At 42.6% G+C, this 24,039-nt stretch overlaps 1 protein-coding gene across 5 annotated transcripts in view; it reads right to left on the reverse strand.

Annotated features, from left to right (window-relative positions):
* STARD13 (StAR related lipid transfer domain containing 13) overlaps nt 1-24,039 on the reverse strand; it is a 312,029-nt gene that overhangs the window by 116,810 nt on the left and 171,180 nt on the right. Inside the window, exon 1 of one of the 5 annotated variants that reach the window (XM_052812404.1) lies at nt 5,916-6,211. The exons of the other annotated variants lie outside the window; for them this stretch is intronic. Within the exon in view, the coding sequence (XP_052668364.1) occupies nt 5,916-6,084 (169 nt within the window). The 5' untranslated portion in view covers nt 6,085-6,211. Of the gene's footprint in view, nt 1-5,915; nt 6,212-24,039 lie in introns of those variants that run through there. 5 annotated transcript variants of the gene reach the window in all.

Here is a 24,039-nt window from a genome sequence, read left to right on the forward strand (position 1 = left end):
TTCTGTTATGTAGCGTTTTATATACCCCAGTGACTTATCACTTCTTCTAAATTCAAACTAAAAAAAAAAAAACCCAAGTATTATTACTCTAATGATTCATTTATTGAGCATACATCTTGCATTTATTGGCTTAAATGTCTTTTAACATTACTGGCTCTAATTATACAATAGGGTTAATGTGAGAATTAAAAATCTCCTCAGTGATCAATACAGCAAGATATATAGCACAACCACAGCTGTTCATTTTACCACAAATAATTTCAAAACAAAAATGTCTCAAGATTTCACCTTGGCTGAAATCCTGCTTTCAGTGAAATCAAGAGCAAAAGTCCCCTAACTTAAAAGGAGAGCCAAGATTTACTTCTTGGTGTCCAACCTGCATGTGTCAGCAGAAGTGTCACTGTCATTCAGTGGCTGTGAAATTATAAGGCCACAAGGAACCACTATCGTCATTGAAGTCTGATCTCCAGTACCACACAGGTCATTTCTTCATACATACCACACAGGTATTTCTTGATAATTTCAGCTTTTGAACCTCTTTGCTAGGCAGTGGCTCCAGTGACGGTTTCTCCCTTTCAAATGTCTTGCTGTCTATCAAGCACAACTTTTTTAAACTTTAATTAGCTGGACTGTAATCTTTTGCACTACTATTTAATTGTATTTTTATTTCATAAACACACCTCAAGGCACTTTGAGTTTATAAATACCCCTCAGGATGTTCACATTTTTTGGTGTGAAAGCTTCACAGCAATACTTCAACCATTTCAGAGTACAAGTTTAGAAAAAAATTATTTTTAAAGAAATCCTACAATTTAATAGAAAAACTCTAGTTTCTCCAAGTTTAGGGCTAAGGACTTGAGGAAAGAGTGTGTAAGGAAGGAAAGATGATGGTGAAGAAGCTTCATGTGATGTAGGGTCTCAGTTTCTAATGGACCTTCAGATACTGGAAGAAACACAGCTTTCACGGACTTAGTCAAGACTTGATATTGTTTAATCGACCCAAAGATCCCTCTGCTGCGAACACACACCTGCCCCACCGTGTCCGACGCCAGAGAGGGTGATGGACCATGTCCCAGCTGAGGTCTGCAAGGCAGCTCTGCGGCTGAGGACGTTCCCCCCGGTGCCCCAGGCCACCCTGGCCCCAGACCTGTCTTCTCCTGCGTGCCTGGGCTGGAGCAGAGACACGGGGCCACCACAACCGGAGGCACCGGGGGCTGAACGGGAACTACAAACTGCTACTGCCACGAGTTACCGACCCCACAAGCTCAAGAGGCAGTAGGTCACTGGCACTGGTCATAGATGACCTGAGCGGGGGTGTTCGTACCATCACCGCCAAGGCTAAATCTTGTTGTTTAATCTTTTACTTTCCTGAGGTTTAAAGATGTGTAGGTAAAGTGGCCAGCATCCAGAATGTGGGATATGCTAGGGTTCAGGTTGCCTGAACAACCATATTTTGTCCTCCTTGTGTGTCTGAACAAAACCACAGTCTTTAATTACATAATTGTATCCCGTTTCCCATCTCCAGGGATCGACAGGTACTCTGTACCTGTGTGCATATCCAGAACATGATCTGGGCTTTTTTAATGCAGACTATGACTGCAGCGTTTTCACTTAACATGACTTCCAAGTTCTCCTTTTGAGTATGGGAGTATATTACAGTTTGTTTTACATTAACAGTTGAAATTTGAAGTCACCTAAAATGCACAATTTTTTTGCCAAGTCACTTGCATCCCTCTGTAACACTTCCCACAAACTGTACTTATGCTTAAAAAAAGAGAAGAATTAAACACATGGAACTAGCTCCAAAGTGAAGACTGTAGACAGAAAAGTGTATTTGTTTGTACCTCTAACACTCACTCAAACCAGACAAATGCAGGTGACACAGAGGCAACAGTACTCATAAAAGATCAAAACTGAACTTGCAACATGTAAAACATCTGCTGAGTGTTGAACAGAGAGTTTGCCTTGAAAAGTTAAAGTCTGCTTTGAGATCGCTCCATCAAACAATTCTCTTCAACTGCTCTTGCCTGTGGACATAAACTGAGACAAATCACAGAGCATTACTCACTGTGGGCAGGAATTCACTCGCTGAGAATAGGAATTTCTCTTATTTTCATTTGTTTCTTCATATTATTTTCTTACTGAAAGTGCAGTCTAAGAATCAAATTCTACTGTAGATGAATGGGGACGCTTCTCTACCAGCAATGCCTAGCTGTGCTGGGGCAGATGTGGCTTTGTTCACCTTGACTTACACCCTACTTGCGCTGCACAGTCAACGATTTCAATTTAACATTTTCAGAGTATGGCTTTAATTCTTCATTACTTTTTACCTACAGCTACTTTTTGTATTTTCTGCTCTGCACTGAATTTAGCCATGTACTGTGAAAGAAATAACAACTTTGTGACTCATGTAATATAAACTCTCTAAAGTCACCACCTTATTTATTTAAAGAGAACATGAGTAATCATTAATGAATTCTCATACAGTTACTGCATACACAGTCTGAGTAAATACCTCAGACCAAGCATGCTAGACCCTGTTCCTTTATGCTGAGGCATGTGTCCCCTTCATCATGGAAACTAACGGGCTTATGGGGGAAAGGGAATCATCAAAGATCACATTTTGAAAATACCTATTTAATATCAGACAGATAATTACTACTCACATCCACAGGCCACCACATAATTCTGCCTCAAGGAGTCGGTGGTGTACATAAACCAAATATTTAGGAGTTTCAAAGTATGATCTGATTAAAATAACAGTCTAGTTCCTTTAATTTCCCTTGTGGTGGTTTTCTTTTTAGAAATTATTAAATAGCATAATTCCTCTAATGATTCATTTAGTTTATTTTTAACTAACACCAAAGGAAAATACAAAGGAAAGCTTCTTCAGCAAATGTGTTTTTAAAGGAGGAAGAACAGCTATATTGCACAATATGATAGAGTGATAATTACCATCGTTTAGAATAGTACATGCAGCTAATGACTGAAAAGATAGCAGTATATGCAACACTTTGTATTACACTTCATCAGTGAACCAGGTTCCTATCCTGGAATGGAAGCTTTGACTGCTTTATACATTATAAATTGGATACATTGTGATTTTGTAAATCATTCCTTTCACTAAGAAAAAATATCCCTGATGTAAAAACTTCAGTGCTTCCTACTGTGGGTGCCTCCAGTCTGAAAACCAGCAACTGAGAAGTATCTGCACCAGAAGATATACAGAGAGCAGGTATTTGAACAAGCCCCAAGGCAGCTTAGCACTTAAACATGTGGCATATCTGTTTTCAGCAAAGCAATTAACCAGGGGGGGATTCACTGCTCCAGTGATATTAAAACGCAGGCTGGATGTTTTTCTAAACATATGCTGTAACTCAAATGATCAGATTGCGGAGTAGCAGGGTTCAAATACATTGTCTTAATGGCCTTAAAATGTATGGTTCAAGGACGTACAAATTCAAGGAGACTAAATAATGATTTACATCCTTTACTCAACCAGGTGACTGAAAGCAAGTTTTGGTTGTCATCCTGCATCTCCTGGTTTACTTTTCAACACATTCTTGATAAGTTCTCTCTGGCACTCCATTAGTAACGAATCCCACTTGCCAATGGGGTAAAACTCACTCACCTCTAAAGGGACAGGCTGATACCTTCATCCATACGACAGTACTCTTCCAGTACCCTCTGGGACTGGGACAGTACCCTCACACTGCTTACAGTCTGAACCAGGCAAGCACAGAGCGTGACAGGCTGACCCAGCACAACCTGGTGAAAGCCTTGTCAGTGAGTGACGGGTCTGGGGTTTTCACCCAGCGTGTAAACTGGAGGTTTCAGATTGAGTTACACTAGCTAGACTTAGCTTTTTTGGTATTCCTAACACAGCCACTTGTATCAAAATTATTAGTCATTACTTGGGGCACTGCAGAAAAAATGTGTACCTTGCCTACGGTTTTGCACTAGATGTGTGTATTCCTACATACGGGTTGCAAAACAGACAGCAGTGTCTATTTGCACACATTAATTTCATTATTGCTAATGAACTGACAGTTAACTAACAGTGGACTCTGTCCCCAGTTTTCCATCCATAAAAGAAGTGAAGGAAGCATGTATTCTTAGTGATCCCAAATACACAAATATTTCATATACTTAACTGCAACATATATCACATCATCAAGGCGCTACACAAATACCATTTCCCACAGCTCTGTGTAGGACAGGTTGGAAAGCTGCGGCAGAGGAGCAGAGGTCATTCATCACAGACTGACCAGCCGTGCAACAAGCCGCAGGAAGAAAAGCTACAACGTGGAAACTCCTCCCTGTCCCACCACACAGCCTCTCAAAAGCCTCAGCACCGCTGGGTGACTTTGGCAGCCCTGGCTCTGCCGGACAGCTCATGGGTTATGGGTTACAAGAGAGAACGTTAAAACAGCACCAGGACAGGTAGAGGAGGTGTGTTAATCCATCTCATCCGCAGCTGCTGCTTGAAAATTCCGTTGGTACTAGCACTGCTCCCCAAAACATTTTCAGATAAACCTGGAGAGAAATAAATTACCCTTTCTTTCCATTCAACCCAGGCTGTACGCTGGGTACACAGAATGACATAATATCCTTCCTGAAATTAGAGCTGCAGTAAGGACCAGTATCCTTCAAACGCGACCGGTTCCTGAGACCGCCTTGCAAACAACTGCGTTTTCCTAATTGCCACAGAAACTATCTTTTTCATCTTTTTTAAAAACTGGCCAAAGAATTATGTATTGTTTTCTTTATAAATGCGGTAAAAGTTTCATCACTATATCCCTGTACTTCTGCCAGAGTTTGACAGCCACGGATATAAAGGATCTTACTGAAAAGCAACACACAGAAATAGCCACTCCATTTAACTGCTGCTGGTCAGAAGCTCACACAAATTTCTGTGATATTTGTCAGACATAACAGTGAACGATTTTAACTCTAAGCCTGCCCTTTAGATAGCAGAATCAAACATCTTTTCGCAAGCTGTCAAGAAAGTGACTGTTATCTTCAGGATTTTTTTTTTTTTTCATGACAAATACGTGACATACTCTTTTTCCGCGTGTAGGACCACATCCACTTTGGAAACTGGTATTCTTGGAAACAGGGTGCTGTACAAAACTATGATCAGTACAAAACTATGTATTGATTTGCTTTTTAATCTGGAAAAATCTGTACAGTTGGCTTTTATTTTTTTATCTTTGCATTAACGACTCTGAAGATGATTTTAAATTGCATGCACAGGCCAAAGGATTTGTTCTGAGGCCAATCTGCATTTAGCTTTAGTGCTGTAGATATATATTCAGAAAAACGAAATCAATACATCTGTAATGACTGCCTGGATGACTGCATAAGCAGCTGCAGGAAGCCAAGTCAGCAATTATTTTTAAGGATGTGTGACAAGTTTTCTAATCCTCTGACAGTTACACGTGCTTGTTTCCAAAGGATGTCACCCCAGCTGCCTTCTTCCAGCTGCTCTGGACTTCTACTTTGTTTTTAACTGGATGATCATCTATTCTCTCTCTGTACTTTACCACAGGCAGGTTTTACCTGTAGCAATCAGAGCAGATGTACTGATGCCAGTAACCGCTCTGCCAGTCGGAAAAGAGAGACGAACTTCAGCACCTAAGCTACCACACAGTTTATGATTAAAAGATAATTTAGTTAAATAGCTAATCATGCACTAGCGTTTGTCTCTTGGTTCTCACTGTATGTGTGCACGTGTAGAAACAGAAAGGTATGAATGACTATTTCAAACTCTGGCTCTACCCAGATTAGTTCAGAATAGAGATGGGAAAAGAGCCTGAAATACGAGGCATTAAAACCTGTTCCCATGTGAAAGCGGGGACCTGCAGACCCTGCCACGCCGCCAGGCTGAGGAGCGCTTCTGCCAGTTGACTCACCTTGCTGGATTTTCGTCAGTAGCTGGTGACGGGCGAGAATCCTGCTCATCCTGTAGGGAGGGCGCCTGGCGGTTTGATCGAATCGCAAGTACATCTCCTGGCCCTCAGGTGAGACCGAGTTCAGGTAGTAACAGCCCGTGCCCGAAGTCCTGGGCACCTGCTTAAACATCTCTGCTCCTTTAAAACCGCCCCGGCCGTCTCCGCGGTGGCTACTCCAGATTATAATCAGGGTAATGAAAGGAGGGGAGGCAACGAGCCCTAGGGAGCTGAAAAGAGCAAGCGCTTTAAAAGAAAAAAAAAAAAAAAAAAAAGGAGTGCCAAAAGCTACAACTCAGGATTCCTGCTTCTCCCACATGATCCGCACGGGCCAATCGCTCCCAGTCCAGCCCGTGGCAGCGAGCGCGGCGGGCCGTACCGTACCGGGCCGGAGCCGGGCCGTGCCGTGCCGTGCCGTGCCGTACCGGGCCGGCCGGCCTTCCCCAGCCCCGGCCTCCCCCCGGGGCGGAGGGGGCTTACCCGGCCCGGAGGGGCTGCAGCGGGCCGCTCTCGAAAGCCAAGAGGAAAAAGTTGGAAGCCGCTGGGGAACGGCTGCTTTAGGGTACGCGGGGCTGCAGGAAACCTCTGCCTCTGCAGCCCAGCCGTCGACTCATCTCCGGAGAAGGTGCCCTCGCTTGTTTTCGAAAAATCATAGCCCTGTTTGCCAAGGAAAAGTGCGTTTACGGAAGGGCTGTCTGAATCCCCAAAACCGCACGGTACGACGAGCGTTGGAACAAATGAAGCCCTTGGGATGAAAAAAAAATAAAAAATCAACGCCTAGCAGCAGGCACTCAGCAGTAAACAAAACCTAAGAGTCCCTAGTATTAGTGTTACAAAGAACTGGTCATAGCCTGAAAGAGGGGAAGGGAACGGAGACATTCTCTCTTGTCCAGGTTCCTCACCATAACATCTTTTGGGTTTTTTTTTAACAGACGGAGGGGCATCTGTTTTCATTCAGTCTTAGGTATCAACCACTGAGTTTGCAAAACATGCCATTTCTTTAGTTAATCAAATGGAAGCAGAGCATTGCTGTTTTTATCAGCAAGCGGGCAGCAAATCTGAATAAAAATATACCGAAAATGCCCTCCTAGTATGCCTGTCAAATAATTTTCCATTACATTTTAAAATACCAATATTTTGGTTTAATACACACCTAGCATGAGCTGATTTCCGAGGGAGCAGACGTCTTGCCAGGGAGTTTTGTGATCGAGACAGTTTCTGATATGAGCGCTGCTGGCCCACGAGAAGCAATTCCACAGCCCTGGAGATCAACTTCACAGTATCACAAAACTGGAAATGAAGACAACTCGGAAGGCTCTTCCCCCCCACCTGGCTGAATGGGCTCCTGCCAAAACCCACGGGCAGGCAGCAAGGCAGGGGAAGGCAGAGCTGATGCGGGGGGAGGCTGGCCAAAACAGATCCAGCACGGATCCTGCCCGGCTCGGGAAGCGTGCTGCCACCTCCCAGATCCGTGCCCCTTGCCACGAGGCCGGTGTCGGGCTGGGGGACGGGGAGCCGACGGCGCTGCTGGAGCGGCTGCAAGCCCTGGGCAGAAGGGGCTCGACCCCCATCCCAACCCACGGGGGGATCTTGACCTCCCCGGACTCCACTTGGACGTCTACCTGCAGTGACATTATTGTCTGCGTCCTGTTCTCCGGCCTTGAGGCCAACAATATGTCACGACATGCCTTCCTACAAGGGAGCTCTCCTCCCACCTCCAGCCTGGATGAGGCTGCCCACCGGGGCAGGGCCGTGGGGTGGCATTGCCTGGGACCTGCCTGCTCACAAAGGACAGGGTCAGGCTAGCTTGCAAGGGCTGAGGTAGCCACCTAAACATGAGAGGGGGAAAGGAGAGTTGTCTCATTCACAATTATTCATTAAAATTTCGCTCTTAGGGCAGGGTTTTACTGCGATGCAATCTGTTCTCATGACACCGTATGAATTTTATTCCTAATCGACATGGGACTTTTGCAGTGCCATAAAATGGAGAAACGTAGTTCCGCGTACTAGAAATTTAAAATGAATGCTCTAGACTGAAAGCCTCCATTACCCTTTACTATGATCCACAGCACCAGCAAGTCCTGCACTTGCTGGGTTTTGCCCCAGGTGTGGCTGTATGGTCTTCTCTGAGACTCCCAGCAGGACTTCAAACCCAAGACAAAAGAGGTGGCACCACTACCATCTATACTCCCAAACAGGGCTGCTCACTGGCAGCCAGGGGGTGGGAATGACCAGTCTCCCCCCTGCCTTGCTGTGGGAAGCGGAGAGGCAGGATTGCCGCACAGGTGCAAGTGGAGAGAGCCGGAGCAGCAGGGAAGGGATGGTCTCCGTTCCCACCCCAGCTTGCCAAGTCAGCACGTCGGTCACTCAGCTGCTGTCTTTTGAAGAATAAATATCCCAGAGATTCCCGAGTGTCAATGATGTGCACAGTATTTCTCCAAAGAGACATTACCATCATGCGGGCAAATTCTTATTTGATTAATCTACAGTCCTTTGATCTAATTCTATTTATAAAATGCTATTGCTAGTGGAAAAAGCAATTATTAACATTTCATAGCACTCTGTTTAAATTTTCATGGGGATTTCTTTTTCTGTTGGAAAATGCATTGACTTTTTCAGCTAATGGGATTCTGCATTCTTCCTTGCAATATTTCCAAAGACTAGGAAGAAGTTTAATAGAAATGCAACGCTTCAAAAGCCAGCCCAAAGAAACAAAAACCAAGGCAAGAGCCTGAGTAAGGGATTGACCAGGGAACAAGTCCATTAAGGGCTCAACAAGCCCAGTTACGTGCTTGTAACAGAGAGCAAAGCACCAGTCCCAGTGCCCATCCTTCCCACATCCCCGCCAGAGGGTAAGCGACAGGGCAGACCTGCCCCCCCAGCTTCCCCAGCAGCACATCTCAGTGGTCACGAAGGGCAGAATGAGGACCCTCCGTTGCAGGGTGATGACCATCCCTTCCTCCCGGACAGGAGGGTCCAAACACAACCTCAGAGCCAGAGGGCTGCTCCAGGCTCGGCGCTGCCGAGCGCTGCCCTTGCTGAGGATGAATTCTTTGGCTCCGGTCCAGCACTTACACAGTAGTCAAATAAAACAAGAAATAATAAGAGTTAGCTGGTCTTGCGGTGCTCGTTTGAAAGCTCCTGTGCTTGAAGTTGTGCGTGGTGGAGCAAAGAAGTAGTCCTCATTGCATACTTTTAAAATGACGGTCTCCTCATTCGGTGACTGCCTTGACACTCACTGTTTATTTTCAAAAATGCGTCATTCAAATGAGGAAAGCCCTTTGGCCGTCAATCTTTCAGACAAAAAGCACTACAGAAGCCTAAGCTGTTATATAAGAGCACTAATTAATATTTCAGTCTCAGTCTACAGACTGTTTCTGGAATAGTTAATAGAGCAACATTGAACTTCATGCTAATACATCTCATAAAAGCACTTCAAAGTAAAAGCTTCCCCATTCATTTTACAAAGGCTAAGGGGGAGCTCCAGCACACACCTGAAATTGCAGCCTGTCACGACAGCAGCACAGCCCACAAAATGGAAACTCAACCCCACATTCCCATGTCATGACCGATCCACGCAGGAATGGAGATTCCTTCATAAAACCACAGCTGGAATTAGCGATTTTTTTTAATCTGAATCAGAAATGTCCACACATATCTATAGTGTAATACCTACATGTCACATCTAGCATGACAATCGGTGATTTGATGGATACTGAAATTTGCTGGAAGATCAGGAATCTTTACTTAAAGGCTTATTATACAGCACAGCGCTACTGACACCTGCACAGTATTAGTATAATTGACAAAGTCAGCTCAAGGATGCGTACTCTTCTGCAACACTTCATTTTCTGTTCGTTGATTTTTATATCTTTCTGCCACCTTTTCTCCCTGAAATTGCATTTGGTGTGAGAGAGAAAGAGTAAACTATTCGCAGGAAAACAACGCCCCAGGGCTACCCATATCTACCAAAGTATCACAGGCAGTACTTGAGATCTGCTCCCATTTCACTGAGAGCGGGGTGCCGTAATCAGCTGGAGAGAACAGCGCATTGTACTCTAGAAATGCTAAAATGTATCTGGTAATAAATTATCCACTTAAAACCAGCTTTTCTGAGCAAAACAACAGTGTGAGTTTCTACACACCACCTTGGCCTTAGAGTATTATTCACATAGGCGTGAGGCAATGCTATAGGCAGCAGGGTAGTCGAGGGTAAATTGAGATGAATGGCACTTTCCCACTTGTATTTCCGTATATATAGATATGTAACAGGACTGCTTACTCACATCTTAGAATGCACCCCTCCTAATTAACTGTAAGATAGATCCATGATGTCGTACCTGGCTCGGAGTTCTTTGGGTTTGGACTGAACCTGCAGTTCTCACACAGTAATCAGCCACTTGATCTTCTCACCCTGACCCATTTCCCTTTTATTGTTAGTTGCACTTATCTTGTTATATCGCATCTAAAATTAAATGGCAACTTGATAGCTTCCCTTCATTTGAAAGCACTGGTGCTATGAGAACAACACAGCTTCCTAACCACTGGAGGAGCACAGTTGTTATTAACATTAGTGACATGTAGTTAGAAGAAGCCGGAAACTCTTGTTTCCAAGTCACGGAAGAAAAGAAATCAGGCGTCTGCTTTTAACTTGTTGATCTCTGGATTCCCTTCTATAATTCTGCAGGTAGAAGAACAGTTCAGTTTGCTGGATTATGGCCAAAACTCCGATATCCTATACATGCAATATATCCTATATTCGATATTGGAGTCCTAGCTGCATATCTTATCCCTATCCTATCCACACATCTTAGATTTCTTACCTGTATCTGCCTTTACAGATGCCTGCACAGCAGCTCATGTGTTAACAGCAGGCAATTCCTCCTTACTCAAACTTAGGAAGAGAAAAAAGTCATATGCAGGGAACCCAAAGCTGTGTTTATGATGAGGGTTTCACTTACTTCATGTGTTTTGAATCCTATCTCTGGGACCGAGACTTTTAAAAGCAGAAGTTCATTGCCTGCTGTTTAGGAAAAATGTTTTATGTTTGAATGCAGACGTTTGTTTGAAAGCTGAGCTGGGATTACTACAGGCTGCAAACTCATTTATACAGGGCATGAAACGGCAGGGTCTCCAGAACAGCCAGAAATGTTTCCCTCTGGCTCAGCGGCACTTTGACCGTCTTCCTGAGGCTGTGCTGGGGCGCCGAGGCTCTGTGGCTCGTCTGGGGCTGCCAGGAACCGGACTGGGGCAAAAGAAAAATAGTTTTTGCGAGATTTCGACATCGCCGGGAAGTGGGATGGAAGCGGATAATAGCTGCACAACATTACAACAGATGATTGTTTAACTGGAAAGCCTGATACTGATGTGTTCTGGAGGCAAGTCAGCTGCTATGTCAACTGTCTGATAGTGACTTTTAAAAATGAGTACTGCTAAGCAAGGCTTCCTCTTATGCATGAAAGACAGGCTTATAGACACCCTTGATAAACTTCAAACCAGGAGAAGAGGCTTCTGAATAGTACATTATATCCTTTTCCTCTGTTCTAGCATCCCCGTTCCAGCATCAGAGGATTATCCACTTGCATTTTAAGATACACACTTTTTGTGAATAGCACCAGTATAAAAAGTATCTCCTGATTACAAAAGCATTAGTGGCCTCGCCAAACCACAGAAGGTAGCTCTAATACAAGCAGAGGATTAGAAATTATATGCAGGCTCCGTACAACAATAGTAGTGCGTTTATGGGCACAAAGGATGGTAGGAAGAAAAGGGAGGTAACTGCCCCACCAGCCACCCAGGCAAACTTACAGAAATAAGGACATATGCAAAAAGCCAAGAAGACGAGGGTCATGGCAAGACAGCTGAAGTGATTCCTCTCATCAGTCCTCCCATAGAGGAGCTCAGGGATGTTAAATCAACAAAATGAATAGTAACAGATTTGAAAAAGGATCCTCCAAGATACTCTACCAAGAGATCATAAAGCAGCTCAGCTATCAGGGATAAAAAGGAAAAGGCCACTTGTGGCTTAATGGCTGCTTAAAGACAGGAAACAAAAATAGTAATAAATATTCCACGTTCACAATGGGGTGAGGTCCCCGGTGGACTCCCACAGAGATTAGCGCTGGAACCTGTTTTGTCCACTATCCATACATGATTTTTATAAAGGGACCGAGTACTGAAGTGGCAAAATGTAATGATGATACCAAGTTCGTCTGGCAGTCAAAAGAGAAATTGGTTGGAGACACTGAAGGTTCTTACGATATTGATTGAGAAGGCAGTAAACCTGTAGCTTTTGGGTGCTGATAAATGTACCAGAGAAAAAAACACCTTAAAGGTACACAGTGCACAGCACACAGTGATGGAATTTAATGGAGCTATTACCACTGAAGAAACAGATCTTGGATAGGTTTACGAAAATACAACACAAGTGCTCAGCAGGAACAAAAAAGCAAAGAGGCTTTTAAAACTTTTTAGAAAAGTAATTGAGGGCAAACCAACAAACATCATTATGCTATTACAAAGGTCTGCCCACCGCTTGGTAATGCTGGGGTCTCTTCTTGCAGTGGATGAAGTTGGGAACAGTAAATGAACTGATCATGGGGCAGGTTCAAAACAAATGAACATAAATCATACGTTTCATATTTGCATAGCTGACCCCTGGAAGTCATTGTTAGAGGATGCTGTGGCTGCGAGAAGTTAGAAGAGTTCAAAAAAAAGATTAGGTAAACTTTTTGGAAGAAAAATCCAGGAAGGGCCATTAAGCACAAAATTCCAGCTCATGGCTCAGGACCTCCTTGAACCACATGAACGGAGGCAGGATATGTAATATATACACCATCACTACATTCTTATGCTAGTGTTATATTTTTCCCAAAATAGCTGCATCTGCCCGCTGGCTGACGCGCAATACTGGGTTGGATGGAGCTGTGGTCTGACCTGGAGTGGCCAGTCGGTATTCTTACGTGAGCTAACCAGCCTGTGCCCACCCCGTGAACTATGTAAAAGTGGGATCCTAACAGCATTGCTAGTGCATAAATGCATCAAAATAACCCCTCCTGTGGTCTGTGGCTGGAGCCTGCGGAATAGCCAGCATTTCCCTGGGCACAACCTCTCCGTGCCCTCTTGTCACATTTGCCGGTGAAGCGTAAGCCGGTGGTCTGTTGGCCGCAACGAGGATGTGACCTTCCTGTCCCTTCTGCTCTCCCAGGGGGTTAGAGGGGACCAGGCACTCCTGGCTGGTGGGTAAAGTCACTGGAGGGGTCGGTTGTTTCGACCAGTGCCTGGCTGCTAATTTAGGCATTATGGTCTCATTCCTGTTCAGTTTTAGACATCACATTTTTTCTCAGTCAAACCACACCAGCATATGAATATAGAGTCCACTGGCCCTAGCTGAACTCTTCACAAGCCAAGAATAGCCAGCAACCCGCAGTGTGAAGTCCCTAAAGACAGTGGTTCTCAACAGTAAATTAAAAAAAAAAAAAGTTAGATAATAAATAGAGTTCAAAATAGAGGTCAAAAGAGAGGAAGACATTTCAGGTGGCAGACCTCCTCTGCCAAAGTATTCGGATAGTGTTATGACAGGAATGAGCTAAAAGTAGTTTCCATACCCTTAGTGCAACTCCATCTGCTAAATCTATGCCCAAGTTCCTAAAACTAAACCCACAGGAACTGTGTAAATATATTTAAGTAGTGGTGGGCTAACACACATCCTAATCTCCCAGTCTCACTAACAAAGTGTTTGGATAACACAGTGATAACATAAGAAAGTGTTTAGATAAACTTAGTTTCTTATGTTATCCAAATACATTGTAAATCCCTACACAGCCCTACTGCTGGTGTCACTCTGAACCACATGCAAACATTCCTATCTCAGCTGAAGGTTCATGCCTTCACAGACTTCATGTGAGGGCTTCACTATTTATTTTCTTTTCAACAGGACTCCAGTACCATGGTGATGAAATGGGCAAGAGAGGAAATATTCAGGTTTTGATCTGGTTTTGAGAGAGGGTTTTTTCATCTCTCTGTGTTAGAGAGACAATGCCTAAGTTAGATTTTGTAAAAATTAAAATAAAAACAAGACAGAACAGAATAGCTCTTGGCAACGCTATTTCAAACACAGCAGCATGGGACTGGTGCATGGGAACATGAAATTCTCCAGGCTCCTTGAAATCAATGAATATTCACTGCATGACTTCAGTCTCTGGTCCAGTGACGCAAATGGACACATGATGGTTAGGGCACAGGACTATCTGGCAGTGACTTGCTGTAAGACTTAAGGGAAGTTCTATAACCTGTCTCTGTACCAATTTTCTAACTGATAACAGTAATCTTTGCCTTGCTTAACTATTTTGGTACCTACATGTAAAAAAAAAGGAAATATAATTTCGTAGGCAGATTCATTTTCCTTACAAGCAATGTCAGTCCACTGGATGCAGGCTAAAGTCTACTGTAACCACATGAACCAAGGAGAAAATAAATACCCTTCAAAATGGTCCTACAGCTGTAGTGGGTTCCTTCAGACGAGACACTTATTGCCTAAACTTGCAGAATGCCACAGATTTCCCAATATGTTATTAAATGCGTGTTATCGGATCTTATAAATACTGCGTAACAAGGATGTAGTGTTTGTACATGTGGCTCTACAGAGCAATATGCACTAACCGGTAAGCTGGGTCTCAACTCTAGGGCTGGACTGCAGCCTAGGATGCAAGGAAGTACTCTGCAGGATGCATATAAAGCATTTTGTTCACAGACAGTTAAAATGTCTCCCTTTTTTCTATAATCCCCAAGCCATCACCACCAAGACAGCCACTAGGTACAGCAAAGCCACCCCTTGCTGGTTACTCTTCCTGGAGACCCAGGAAAGCTGGGGTTTTGGCTGATGCATGGTGGAAGTTTAGGCTATGGTGGTGTGGCAAGGGTTCCTGGGGAGGCATGCCCTCTGCAGAAGCGGGTGACCCTTTCTTTCTGCCTCCATCTCTCCCATCTCCCTAACGAAGCGAGCTGAATTAAGCCTTGTGGCAGCCGGCATCCCTGGTACAGTGCAGGACCATCTGGCCTGACACGTGGCAGTCCCGTGCTGTTGCTGCAAGGGCGAGTGAGGGCACTGAATCCAGCACAGAGCTGAGGTCCGTCCCCATGGCATCTGCGTATGTGCTTGCTCGTGCCCTGGAGAACAGCGCACATAACGTTTCCTTTCCTCCCTGATTACCAGCTTGGGCATCCCAGAACCAGAACAAAGGTCCTGCATGGAAAATAGTATGGATAAGCAGTGAATTTGGTCACTGGCCCAGCTTTAAGGCTGACCCACCATGTCACTGCAAGTGCGACCAACAGACTTGCACACTTAGCTGACTGCATAATTTCAGCCATACTGGTGCCTAATTAGCAACCTCACACATAAAGAAGCCAGGGGGACATTCACCCAAAGCTAGAATTTAGCATAATCTACATCAATTGCTCTGTACAGTACATTAGCTGCCCTGTATGTCTGAACAGAATGCATGACGCCCATAGCTTTTAATCCCAAATCATTATTTTTTCATATCAGCAGATTTAGGAGTATCAAACAGTTATATATCTATATATTTATTTATTTTCCTAAACACCCCCCCCGCCCCCCAATAATCCCTGGCAGACCTTCCACAATAAACGAGCAGTCAAACGGTTTACAATATAAATAGATATTCATGAACTGGACAAGTCCCTGACCAGGATCTTGTGTCTCACAAACAATCAACTGCTCTGTGCACAACTTAAGCTTTCCATTTCTAGACTTTTTATGTCTTTCTTGAACTCTTCTTTTTTTTTTCACTCACAGTTTGCACTGTGCTATATAGACACCACAGAGCTGATGTGTCTCACTGGATAAAGTCATTTTGGCCAACAAGCTGCAGGTGGTGTTTTTTTTACAGAGTGGAAGCCTGCCAAATAGCAGGAGCAATGCAGAGGAAAGGGCTTCCCATAGCTCCCTTGCCAGCCACCACACTGCTTCTCCTGAGAAAGAGCAGGCACCCTGCTCCTCTCTTTCCCCCCAGCCTGCCTTTGGAAAATGCTTCCAGTGAGCAGGAAGGACCAGAGAGAGCCTAGAACCTGCAGCAATGCAGGCAGGGTGAATTATTCTCCAGCAGACGTTCCCTCCTCCTCCCCACCACCCCCCGTATCAGCTGTACTGCCTTGGAGCGTATTCTCTTTCTCCACCTCTCCCCTCTCTAGCTCTGTACACCTACACACTCCCTTGCACATCCTCCTCCGTCCTCCAGCAACCACTTACCAAGACTTCTTCTCCTTTGTTGATTCCCCCTCTGTTCAAAACAGGCAGACCAAGAGAGCTGGTTGATAAGGTCCATACCAGCCGTGAGCTTCTTTTTTACTCTCTCAACTCCAGCGTGATGAAAATATTGCCGTCTACCCTCTGTTTATCCTGGCATCCTATCACGTCCCTCTACCAGGCTTCCTCCCTGTCCCACTTACTGAATATACAGCTCTCTTTCAAATCAACCCCACGGTGTTCCTCATTTGTTTTTGTCTACTTAAGGTGTTGCTCCATGTTTATGGAATGTAGTTTTACTGGAAAAATTCCTTGGCCAAAACCTTCAAAAGGAACTACTCATCTTGGGCCGATTTTCCATGACACTTGCAAAGCTCTGACTTTCTGGGAGCGTTGGTTTCCTCAGTCTGAACATAAGACCTCTTTGAAGTATCTCAAGTTGAGCAACTAAAAATTGCAGAACTGAAATTGCACCTGACCTTTGAAAAAGGTTGGTCCTGTTTATGTTTGCTGATTTTTTTTTCCTCTCTTTCAATTAGATTTTGACAGGTAAGTGCTGTTCTCAGCTATAAGGACATGAAATTAAGGCAAAACTGGGTGCTAAAAAAAGAGTTTCCAGACCATGCTACTGTGGAGGTCTTTTACTCCAAGACAGAATTCACTGATTACCCTGTAAGTGCTCAGGATTTGCACTTGTGTAGCAGAGATCAGAACTGGCTTTAAAGTACTTTGTATGTACTGTGTACTTGGATTGCAAAAGAATGAACCAGAGATTCATGAATATCAGTCTTTATTTTTCCTCCTTTTATGTCCTGGGGAACTTACGACAAATAATATACTCACTGGTTCCTAATATGTTACCAAACATAATAGGTTGGATGATAAATTAAAACCAAATGGAGTTCTGAACGTTTTGCTTTCAAACCACTAGTAAGCCAGTATTGCTTTAAAAATAAACTTTGTTCACACTTTGCTCAGACTAGTGACAGTTCATGTGACAGGGAGGCAACTCTGGCCGTGACACCTATGAATGATTTGAAAATAACTTTTTAAAATAGCAATTGTGATGTGAGGGATTACACGTCTCCAGAAGATTACAAATGGGAAACAGACTCTGTGTCTCACCAGCTTAGGTGTAGCTCAGCTAGGAAGTGCACAGTCACATCGTAAACCTCCCCCTTACTTTGTTCCTAATTGGCAGCGTCGTTAACAACATCAGCACAGAACTATTTACTGAAACCTGGAAGCTAAGAGGTCATACCATAAACTTGTCATGTCCTTAAACTCTTTCCTAACTATCCACTAGCAGCTGTTGTGAAAAACAGGATACCCGAGGCTGATGGACTTTTGCTCTGACCGAGGACACTGTACTGAGTACAATAAATATTCACACATCGGATAACTAATTAGTAGTTTGAAAAGTGAACCTCAAAACACACTTTAAAACACACACTACAAAATCTGTACGGCTGCTGCCCTTGTTGCTTAGCTAAACCAGTCAGGGATCACAAATAAAATCACACAGATTTTATTACGATAAATTTGGTATGCCTTCTAAAGACATGTAATTCACAGTCTGCCTCCCCAGAATAAACTGGAAATGGAGAAGTACATTTATTCAAGGTTCAGGTACACTGGCTGGTTACTGTCGGTACACGTAGCTTCAAGGGCATGTTCAAGTGCCACTGAAGTCACAGGCGCCTTGTCAGCTCCATCTCCTGCTTTGCTTACTTGAGCAGGTACCTTAAAATGAAGCCAGAGATGCTCTAAGCAGCCATCTCTGCAATTAAACTTCTGCAATGCTAGTGGCTCACTGATTTCCATATCAAATGCACTCAGGTGGCAGCTGAAGAGATGGCTTTTTCCCCACCTGTCACTGATGCAGGCAGGTCTTTGGTGCTGTCACTTGGCTAGGATTATGGAAAGAAATAAGCACCACCAGTCATCCCCCTTGTCTCACACACCTATTTCAGGATGACAGGACTTGCTTTCAGAGGTACCTATTTCTGTCTTGACTGTAAAGGACCTTGTGTGACTAGCTCAATCCTTTTAGCAGGCATCCCCACTAGACTCACTGCTTTCAAGTCAGGGCAGACGCTTTTCACCCTGTACGTTATTTATAACATGAATCAAGACTGTGTGGATAGAGCATAACATAATGCCTGTACTCTGAGGACTAAATGAAACCTAAGTGGAAAAGGAATGAAGATTTATTTTCTCAAGTATTTCTGTCAGTCGGTACAGCTTAGCTGACTTGGCTGCTACATTCCCATTTTGGGATCCAGCCTTGATCTGGAGATCAAGTTGAAACTGTGCTTCAACAGGGCTGGCAGGTATGTCAGTGGTTGTGCCGCATACCTCAGGAAAGCCAGGGAAATGCTGACGTGGATTGTATTCCCACCTTCATCGGCAAGCCAAGTCTTAGGACACTGTCCTTGGGAGGGGTGTCTTTGTCTCTACCATTTCGCTAGCAGGGTTGGCATAGAGAAAGACTGAAAACTGCTATGTGCTAGGGGACCCAGGGAAGAATTAAAAGTTAACTTTACAAGAACTACTGTATTCCACAACTTCCTACTGATTATTCCTACTTATCGTGTTATTGCTGACTGTTTTGTCCCCTGAAATTGTACGGACATGTATGTTTTACTCAGGCATCTAGTGGCAAAACTGAGAGACGAGACTTCTGGTGCAAAACAATGCCCTCTATTAAAGAAGTAAGTCATTAAATAAGAGCATCCATAAATAGAAAGGGTTGTAAAAACAAATAGGGGAAAGCATCTGGTTTGCAACATCTTTGCACAATTTGCAGTAGCTAAATCTGGACCCAATTAATGACCTGTTTATTTTCCAAAATTTCAGTAAAATGCCTTGGCAAAAACTTAATCTGTCTCTGGAGAACGTCTTACTTCCTTCCATATGTTGCCCAATCTGTCACAGCAATAAACTTCTTCCCAGTTTCAAGATCCTTAACGATTGCACCAACTGATGCTTTCCATAAAAGAAGAGATAATGGTTCCAGCCCTCTGAAAGTCATGATCCTCCCTTAAGAGAAAGCAACACAGAGGAGTGAAAGAGCAAGTGAGTGCCCTGTGTTATAGCCTCTCTTGTGACCTAGAATCCAGCAATTTAAAACAGTTCGTACCCACAACTCATCCCAATTGTTTTATAATCCCTCTGAATTTGATAGTTTCTTTAAAATGCTGCCATGCCATGATTAATGCATATGCCTTGGCTTTGTAACACTTGTCCTGCTGTCCTTGTTGTTTAGGGTGCCTTCAAAAGAAACAGCTTAGGCTGTTTTGTAAATACATGTTTATGGTTTTGTATAAAAAACCTCAGATGTTTCAGAGACAATTTTATTCGGTGCTGTCTTGTCTAACCTAGATTCTGGAGTGTATTTGATCTCTATCTGAATCAGATTCAGTATAGTATCCTGTATTTTATTATATGCCAGAAACATGGATGTTCTGGTACCTTCACATTTCTGATGAACTCTTGCATCCTACCATGCTGATTTAATAGATAATATTTTTTAAAAGAATATGCTGTTGGTTCAGAGGTTAAACGTAACAAAACAGAAGAGTCCACGAGTCGACCAGTTAACCATCATGAGTAGAACACTTAACCATTTAAATTTACAAAGTATTTAAGTGCTCCACTGAATTAAGGCTGTAATCAAATTATCAGGTTTGCTCTGAAATAAAAGCACTTGGAGCTGTTAGGGACATATAGAAAGAGCAACTGTAATTACCAAAATACTCATTTGCTAAGCTGATGTAAAACTATATGCTTCTGACCCTCTATGAACTAGTGGTTCTTTATTTTCAGGAGTGATGGAGTAAGTCAAGTCAGGATGATAAAAGCCATCTTTACATCAGAATCCAGAGTGTTTCTGCTGACTTTGGAAAAGTTGTTCTTTATTTTCCATAATGTAACTGGCAGAAGAAAAATGGTCCAAATCTTTAACTGATAATGAAGCTGTAAGAGTTCTTCCCAGACAAGAAACTGGGCAAAAGCCCAAACACGTCACCATGTGGCAGACATTCAGGTAGAGGTTCAATATACGTATGTTTGGTTATGCATGTTAATGGTGATTGCTGACATTTTGAAAGCTGACTATGTCTTTTTGGCTACATAATTACCCAGTCTGTTCAAAGGTAGCTGATGGGCTCAATGCTGTCATGGGCCTTTGAAAATCTCAACTCAGAAAAGTAAGAGAAGGTATGGTAAAGGTGGATGAAGTAACAAATGCTGCAGAAAAGAGGAATCAGTTGTCACGTTTACCTTCCTATGATACCAGAAATACAGTGATGTTCAGTAAAATTTTAAAGCTTCAAATTAAAGTTTAAAATTTGAAGAGAAATCACATATGCCACGCATTGGTTTGACTTTAAAGTACATAATCTGGGTCACTAGTTATACTATTACACAGCAGTCCTCATCCCATCAGTTTTGTCATAACTATCAACTCCTCTAGTGCTTGCCCATATTGTATCATTTTCTTCTATTTCTGCTACTTTATTTAGAGAGCTATTCTGAAGATGCGCATTTACCTTCTCTCCAACAGTGACTTCCACAAATGGAAAATATTTTTATTTCCTGAAAAAAGCTGTGCCAGCCTTTGCTGAAAATCCTCACTTCACTACATCTATAAAGACACCCTACCCTCTATGACTTTATTTATAATTCAAAACATTTATTGCATCAAGGCATAACTATTCTCCATTAAAAGCACTCCTTCCTAAATTTCAAGTGAATATCATATGCGTACTCATGCATATTTTAAAGTCACTCATGACTCTTGTTTTGTGCCTTGAGACAGACAGATAGTTCCGTATTTGTTTCTGAAGTAACATTTGCAGGTTGGGATTGCTACAAAATATTTGCTAAAAAAGAGTGTGAATAGTTCACGGACTTGTCAGAATCCATCTGTTAGAGTATATTAATGGGTGCATTCCCAGCTGTGGTCTTTCCAATGTCATAAATAAAAAGTTTTTCTTACTACAAATCCAATGGCTGAAATCTCCCTGTAAAATTGATTTATTTAGATAAAATCTGTCCTTACGTTAAAGAGGCCTCTTAAAATGAGCAAGACCATGAGATGCCGATCGCATATTCTTTCAGCAGTCAACTGACACATAAACGACTCACAGTCTCAAATAATTTACTACAGCATTATCCTGGATAAGCTATGAAACAGCATGTCATTCAGATCAGGATGAGTGGGACTAGGATGGGGAAAGAGAGGTGCACTTACCAGAGGAATGAGAGGCACGTTGAAAATTACCTAAAAGTTGGGACAAATGCTCAGATCCTCACTCCTCCATGCAGTGGATCCAAAATAAACTTACACACGTATGCAACACACTTAAGGCAAGTCCAAGCTATGAACCAATGCAGGAGGTTCCTAAATCTTTAGGAACCCTTTTTTGTAATGCTAAGTGTAATTTTTCAGTATTTTGACTGAGAGAAGTATCATTTGTAACATTGGTTTTGACTTAACTCTTTCAACATTCCCTCAAGCTATCCCCCTCCTGGAGCTGGCAACTGCCCTGAATTTCTTCTTAAATTACAGCAAGAGAAGACCAAATACAAAGATATTTCAAGCTACTCTTACCTCAGATTCAGACAGATCTACGTATGATATAACATACATTTGAACTATGCTTCTGTGCTGAAGGTAATTTCCCCATAAATTCTTTCTATAACAAAACCAATACTCCAGTTCTGGGGGGGGGTTTAAAGTGCTTCTGTATTAAGTGACCTGTGAAGGTTCAGTATCTTCTGCATAATCATGGCCTGGGACACAAGTTCCTCCTCCCCAGAAAACATGCCACTTGGCTTCTTGGAGCACCAGTGCCACTCATTTAGCTTGAGCAACAGAAGAAACTGATTATCCCCACATTATTTTTAGATCTGTGACAAGTAAAATTTGCAAAGTATTGACAGAATTAAGAAAGCTACTTTGGAGTTAGTGAACTTATCTTGCTGCTAAAGAAATACTCATGGTTTAAACAATTTTTAGCTAAGCACAAATTTCAAGTGGTAGTGTTTTTGAAATAGATTAAGAATCAAATTCTCACAGCTTAAAGAAACACAATGATTATAAGCTTCAGTGCCTCCTTTTCCACTGTGCTACAGGATGTTGCTGGATCTGTTAAAATGATTTCTGGACTGAAAAACTTTTCTATGTACTTACTGTTCAACGGCAACAGACAAAAAATCAGTATCTTAATGAAATCATCCGTTGAAATACAATTCACTCTGATGACTATATACAGCAGTGTATGTTTTAGTTTTGATTGGCATGCTAGCTGAAAACATCTCGTTTTTTTTCATTCTCATGAATTTTGGTCTACTTCTACATTTCTAAGTGTAGTAATTGCTGGAAGTAATTTCAGGACTCTATGCCAAAGGATGGAGAGGTTTTTTGTACACACTGCTCCAGACTAGCACCCTGCAGGTGAGAGAGGCCATACCTGCACTGCATAGTTTTGGACTTCATGCGATTACCTTGGGAGCCAAACCCATACTTTCCGGCATCTTTTCTTGCTTTAAGTGACGCAAATAATGTAAGAGCTGTGTCAAAGTCCCTCAGTCTGGGGGTTTTATGGCATTAAACTGGGGGGATGTGTTGCACACCTCTGCATGTAGCATTGGGGCATGTGGAGGTGATTTAGTTTAATGAGCTGAGTACAACTTGCATAAACTCTACTGTAATTAGATGTGATTAAGTCCTGCTGCAAAAGCACAGAAAATAAGACTTCTGGATGGCACTCTATCCTTGAGGCACTTAGTATGCCTTGAATATTGTATTATCTTAACAAAACCAGTTATTGTGTCTAGTATTCTGAAATTAGTTGTGTACACATACTAATTGATAATACTGTATGTAAATTACTGCCCTCTACTGGAACGACAGGCAGAGTATTCCACATGAAATTGATTATTACATAAATTAATTAAATTGATTTTTGGAGTTTGGGGTCTTTTGGAACCAAGTGCCATGAATTGCAGATGTTCCTGATCCCTTCCTGTACCATAGGTACTTGCTGCACTCCTATCTGTGCGCATTCAGTCTGTGCTTATTTGCAGTATTAGCTGCACCAGGATGGTTGGATTGTCAAAATATTTTCATTTTTCAGCTGTAAAGAGGACATGCAAAGGAGCTACAGAAGTGCAGTGTTCTTGTGGATGTTCTAATGTCAGTCAAGGAACCTCCTACACTGTCATACTTTTAAGCCTGTAATAATCAAAAGAAACCATCACAAATTCTTTATTAATTGAAAATAATATTCCTAAACCTAAATTTTTTAGAATCATAAGACAGGCATCACTTCATTAAAATCATGAGGCTGGCTTAAAACTATGACATTTTACAAAATTTTTGTTTGTTTGTGTTCTGTCTTTTCAGACTCTCAAGGTCACATTTTCAAGCTCTTCTTTTCAAATTTGCTATTAAAATATGCTTCAGTTGCAGTGAAAGCTGGGTTTCTCAATGAATTGTGACTTAAGGAGATGATTTTTAAAGGAATTATGATATACAGCAGCACAGGAATTGGCCGTGTTGTGAGAGAAAAACATAAGAAATCAGGAAGAGGAAGACAGAACATCTGTCTCACAAGAAATTGCAAGAAATACAAAATACAAGAAGACAAATGTAAGTCAAACCACTGCTCTGAAATAAGGCCATTGCCTGGCAAGTATTGCACAGATAAAATTGTTAAGTCATCTAAGTTCTCAGAATCCTTAAAAACATTACAATATGGGACATTTTTAAAGTGTTTTTTTCATTCAAACGAAAAGCGATAACACAAA

This window comes from Harpia harpyja, chromosome 17, assembly GCF_026419915.1.
Source record: "Harpia harpyja isolate bHarHar1 chromosome 17, bHarHar1 primary haplotype, whole genome shotgun sequence".
Taxonomy (NCBI): Eukaryota; Metazoa; Chordata; class Aves; order Accipitriformes; family Accipitridae; genus Harpia; species Harpia harpyja.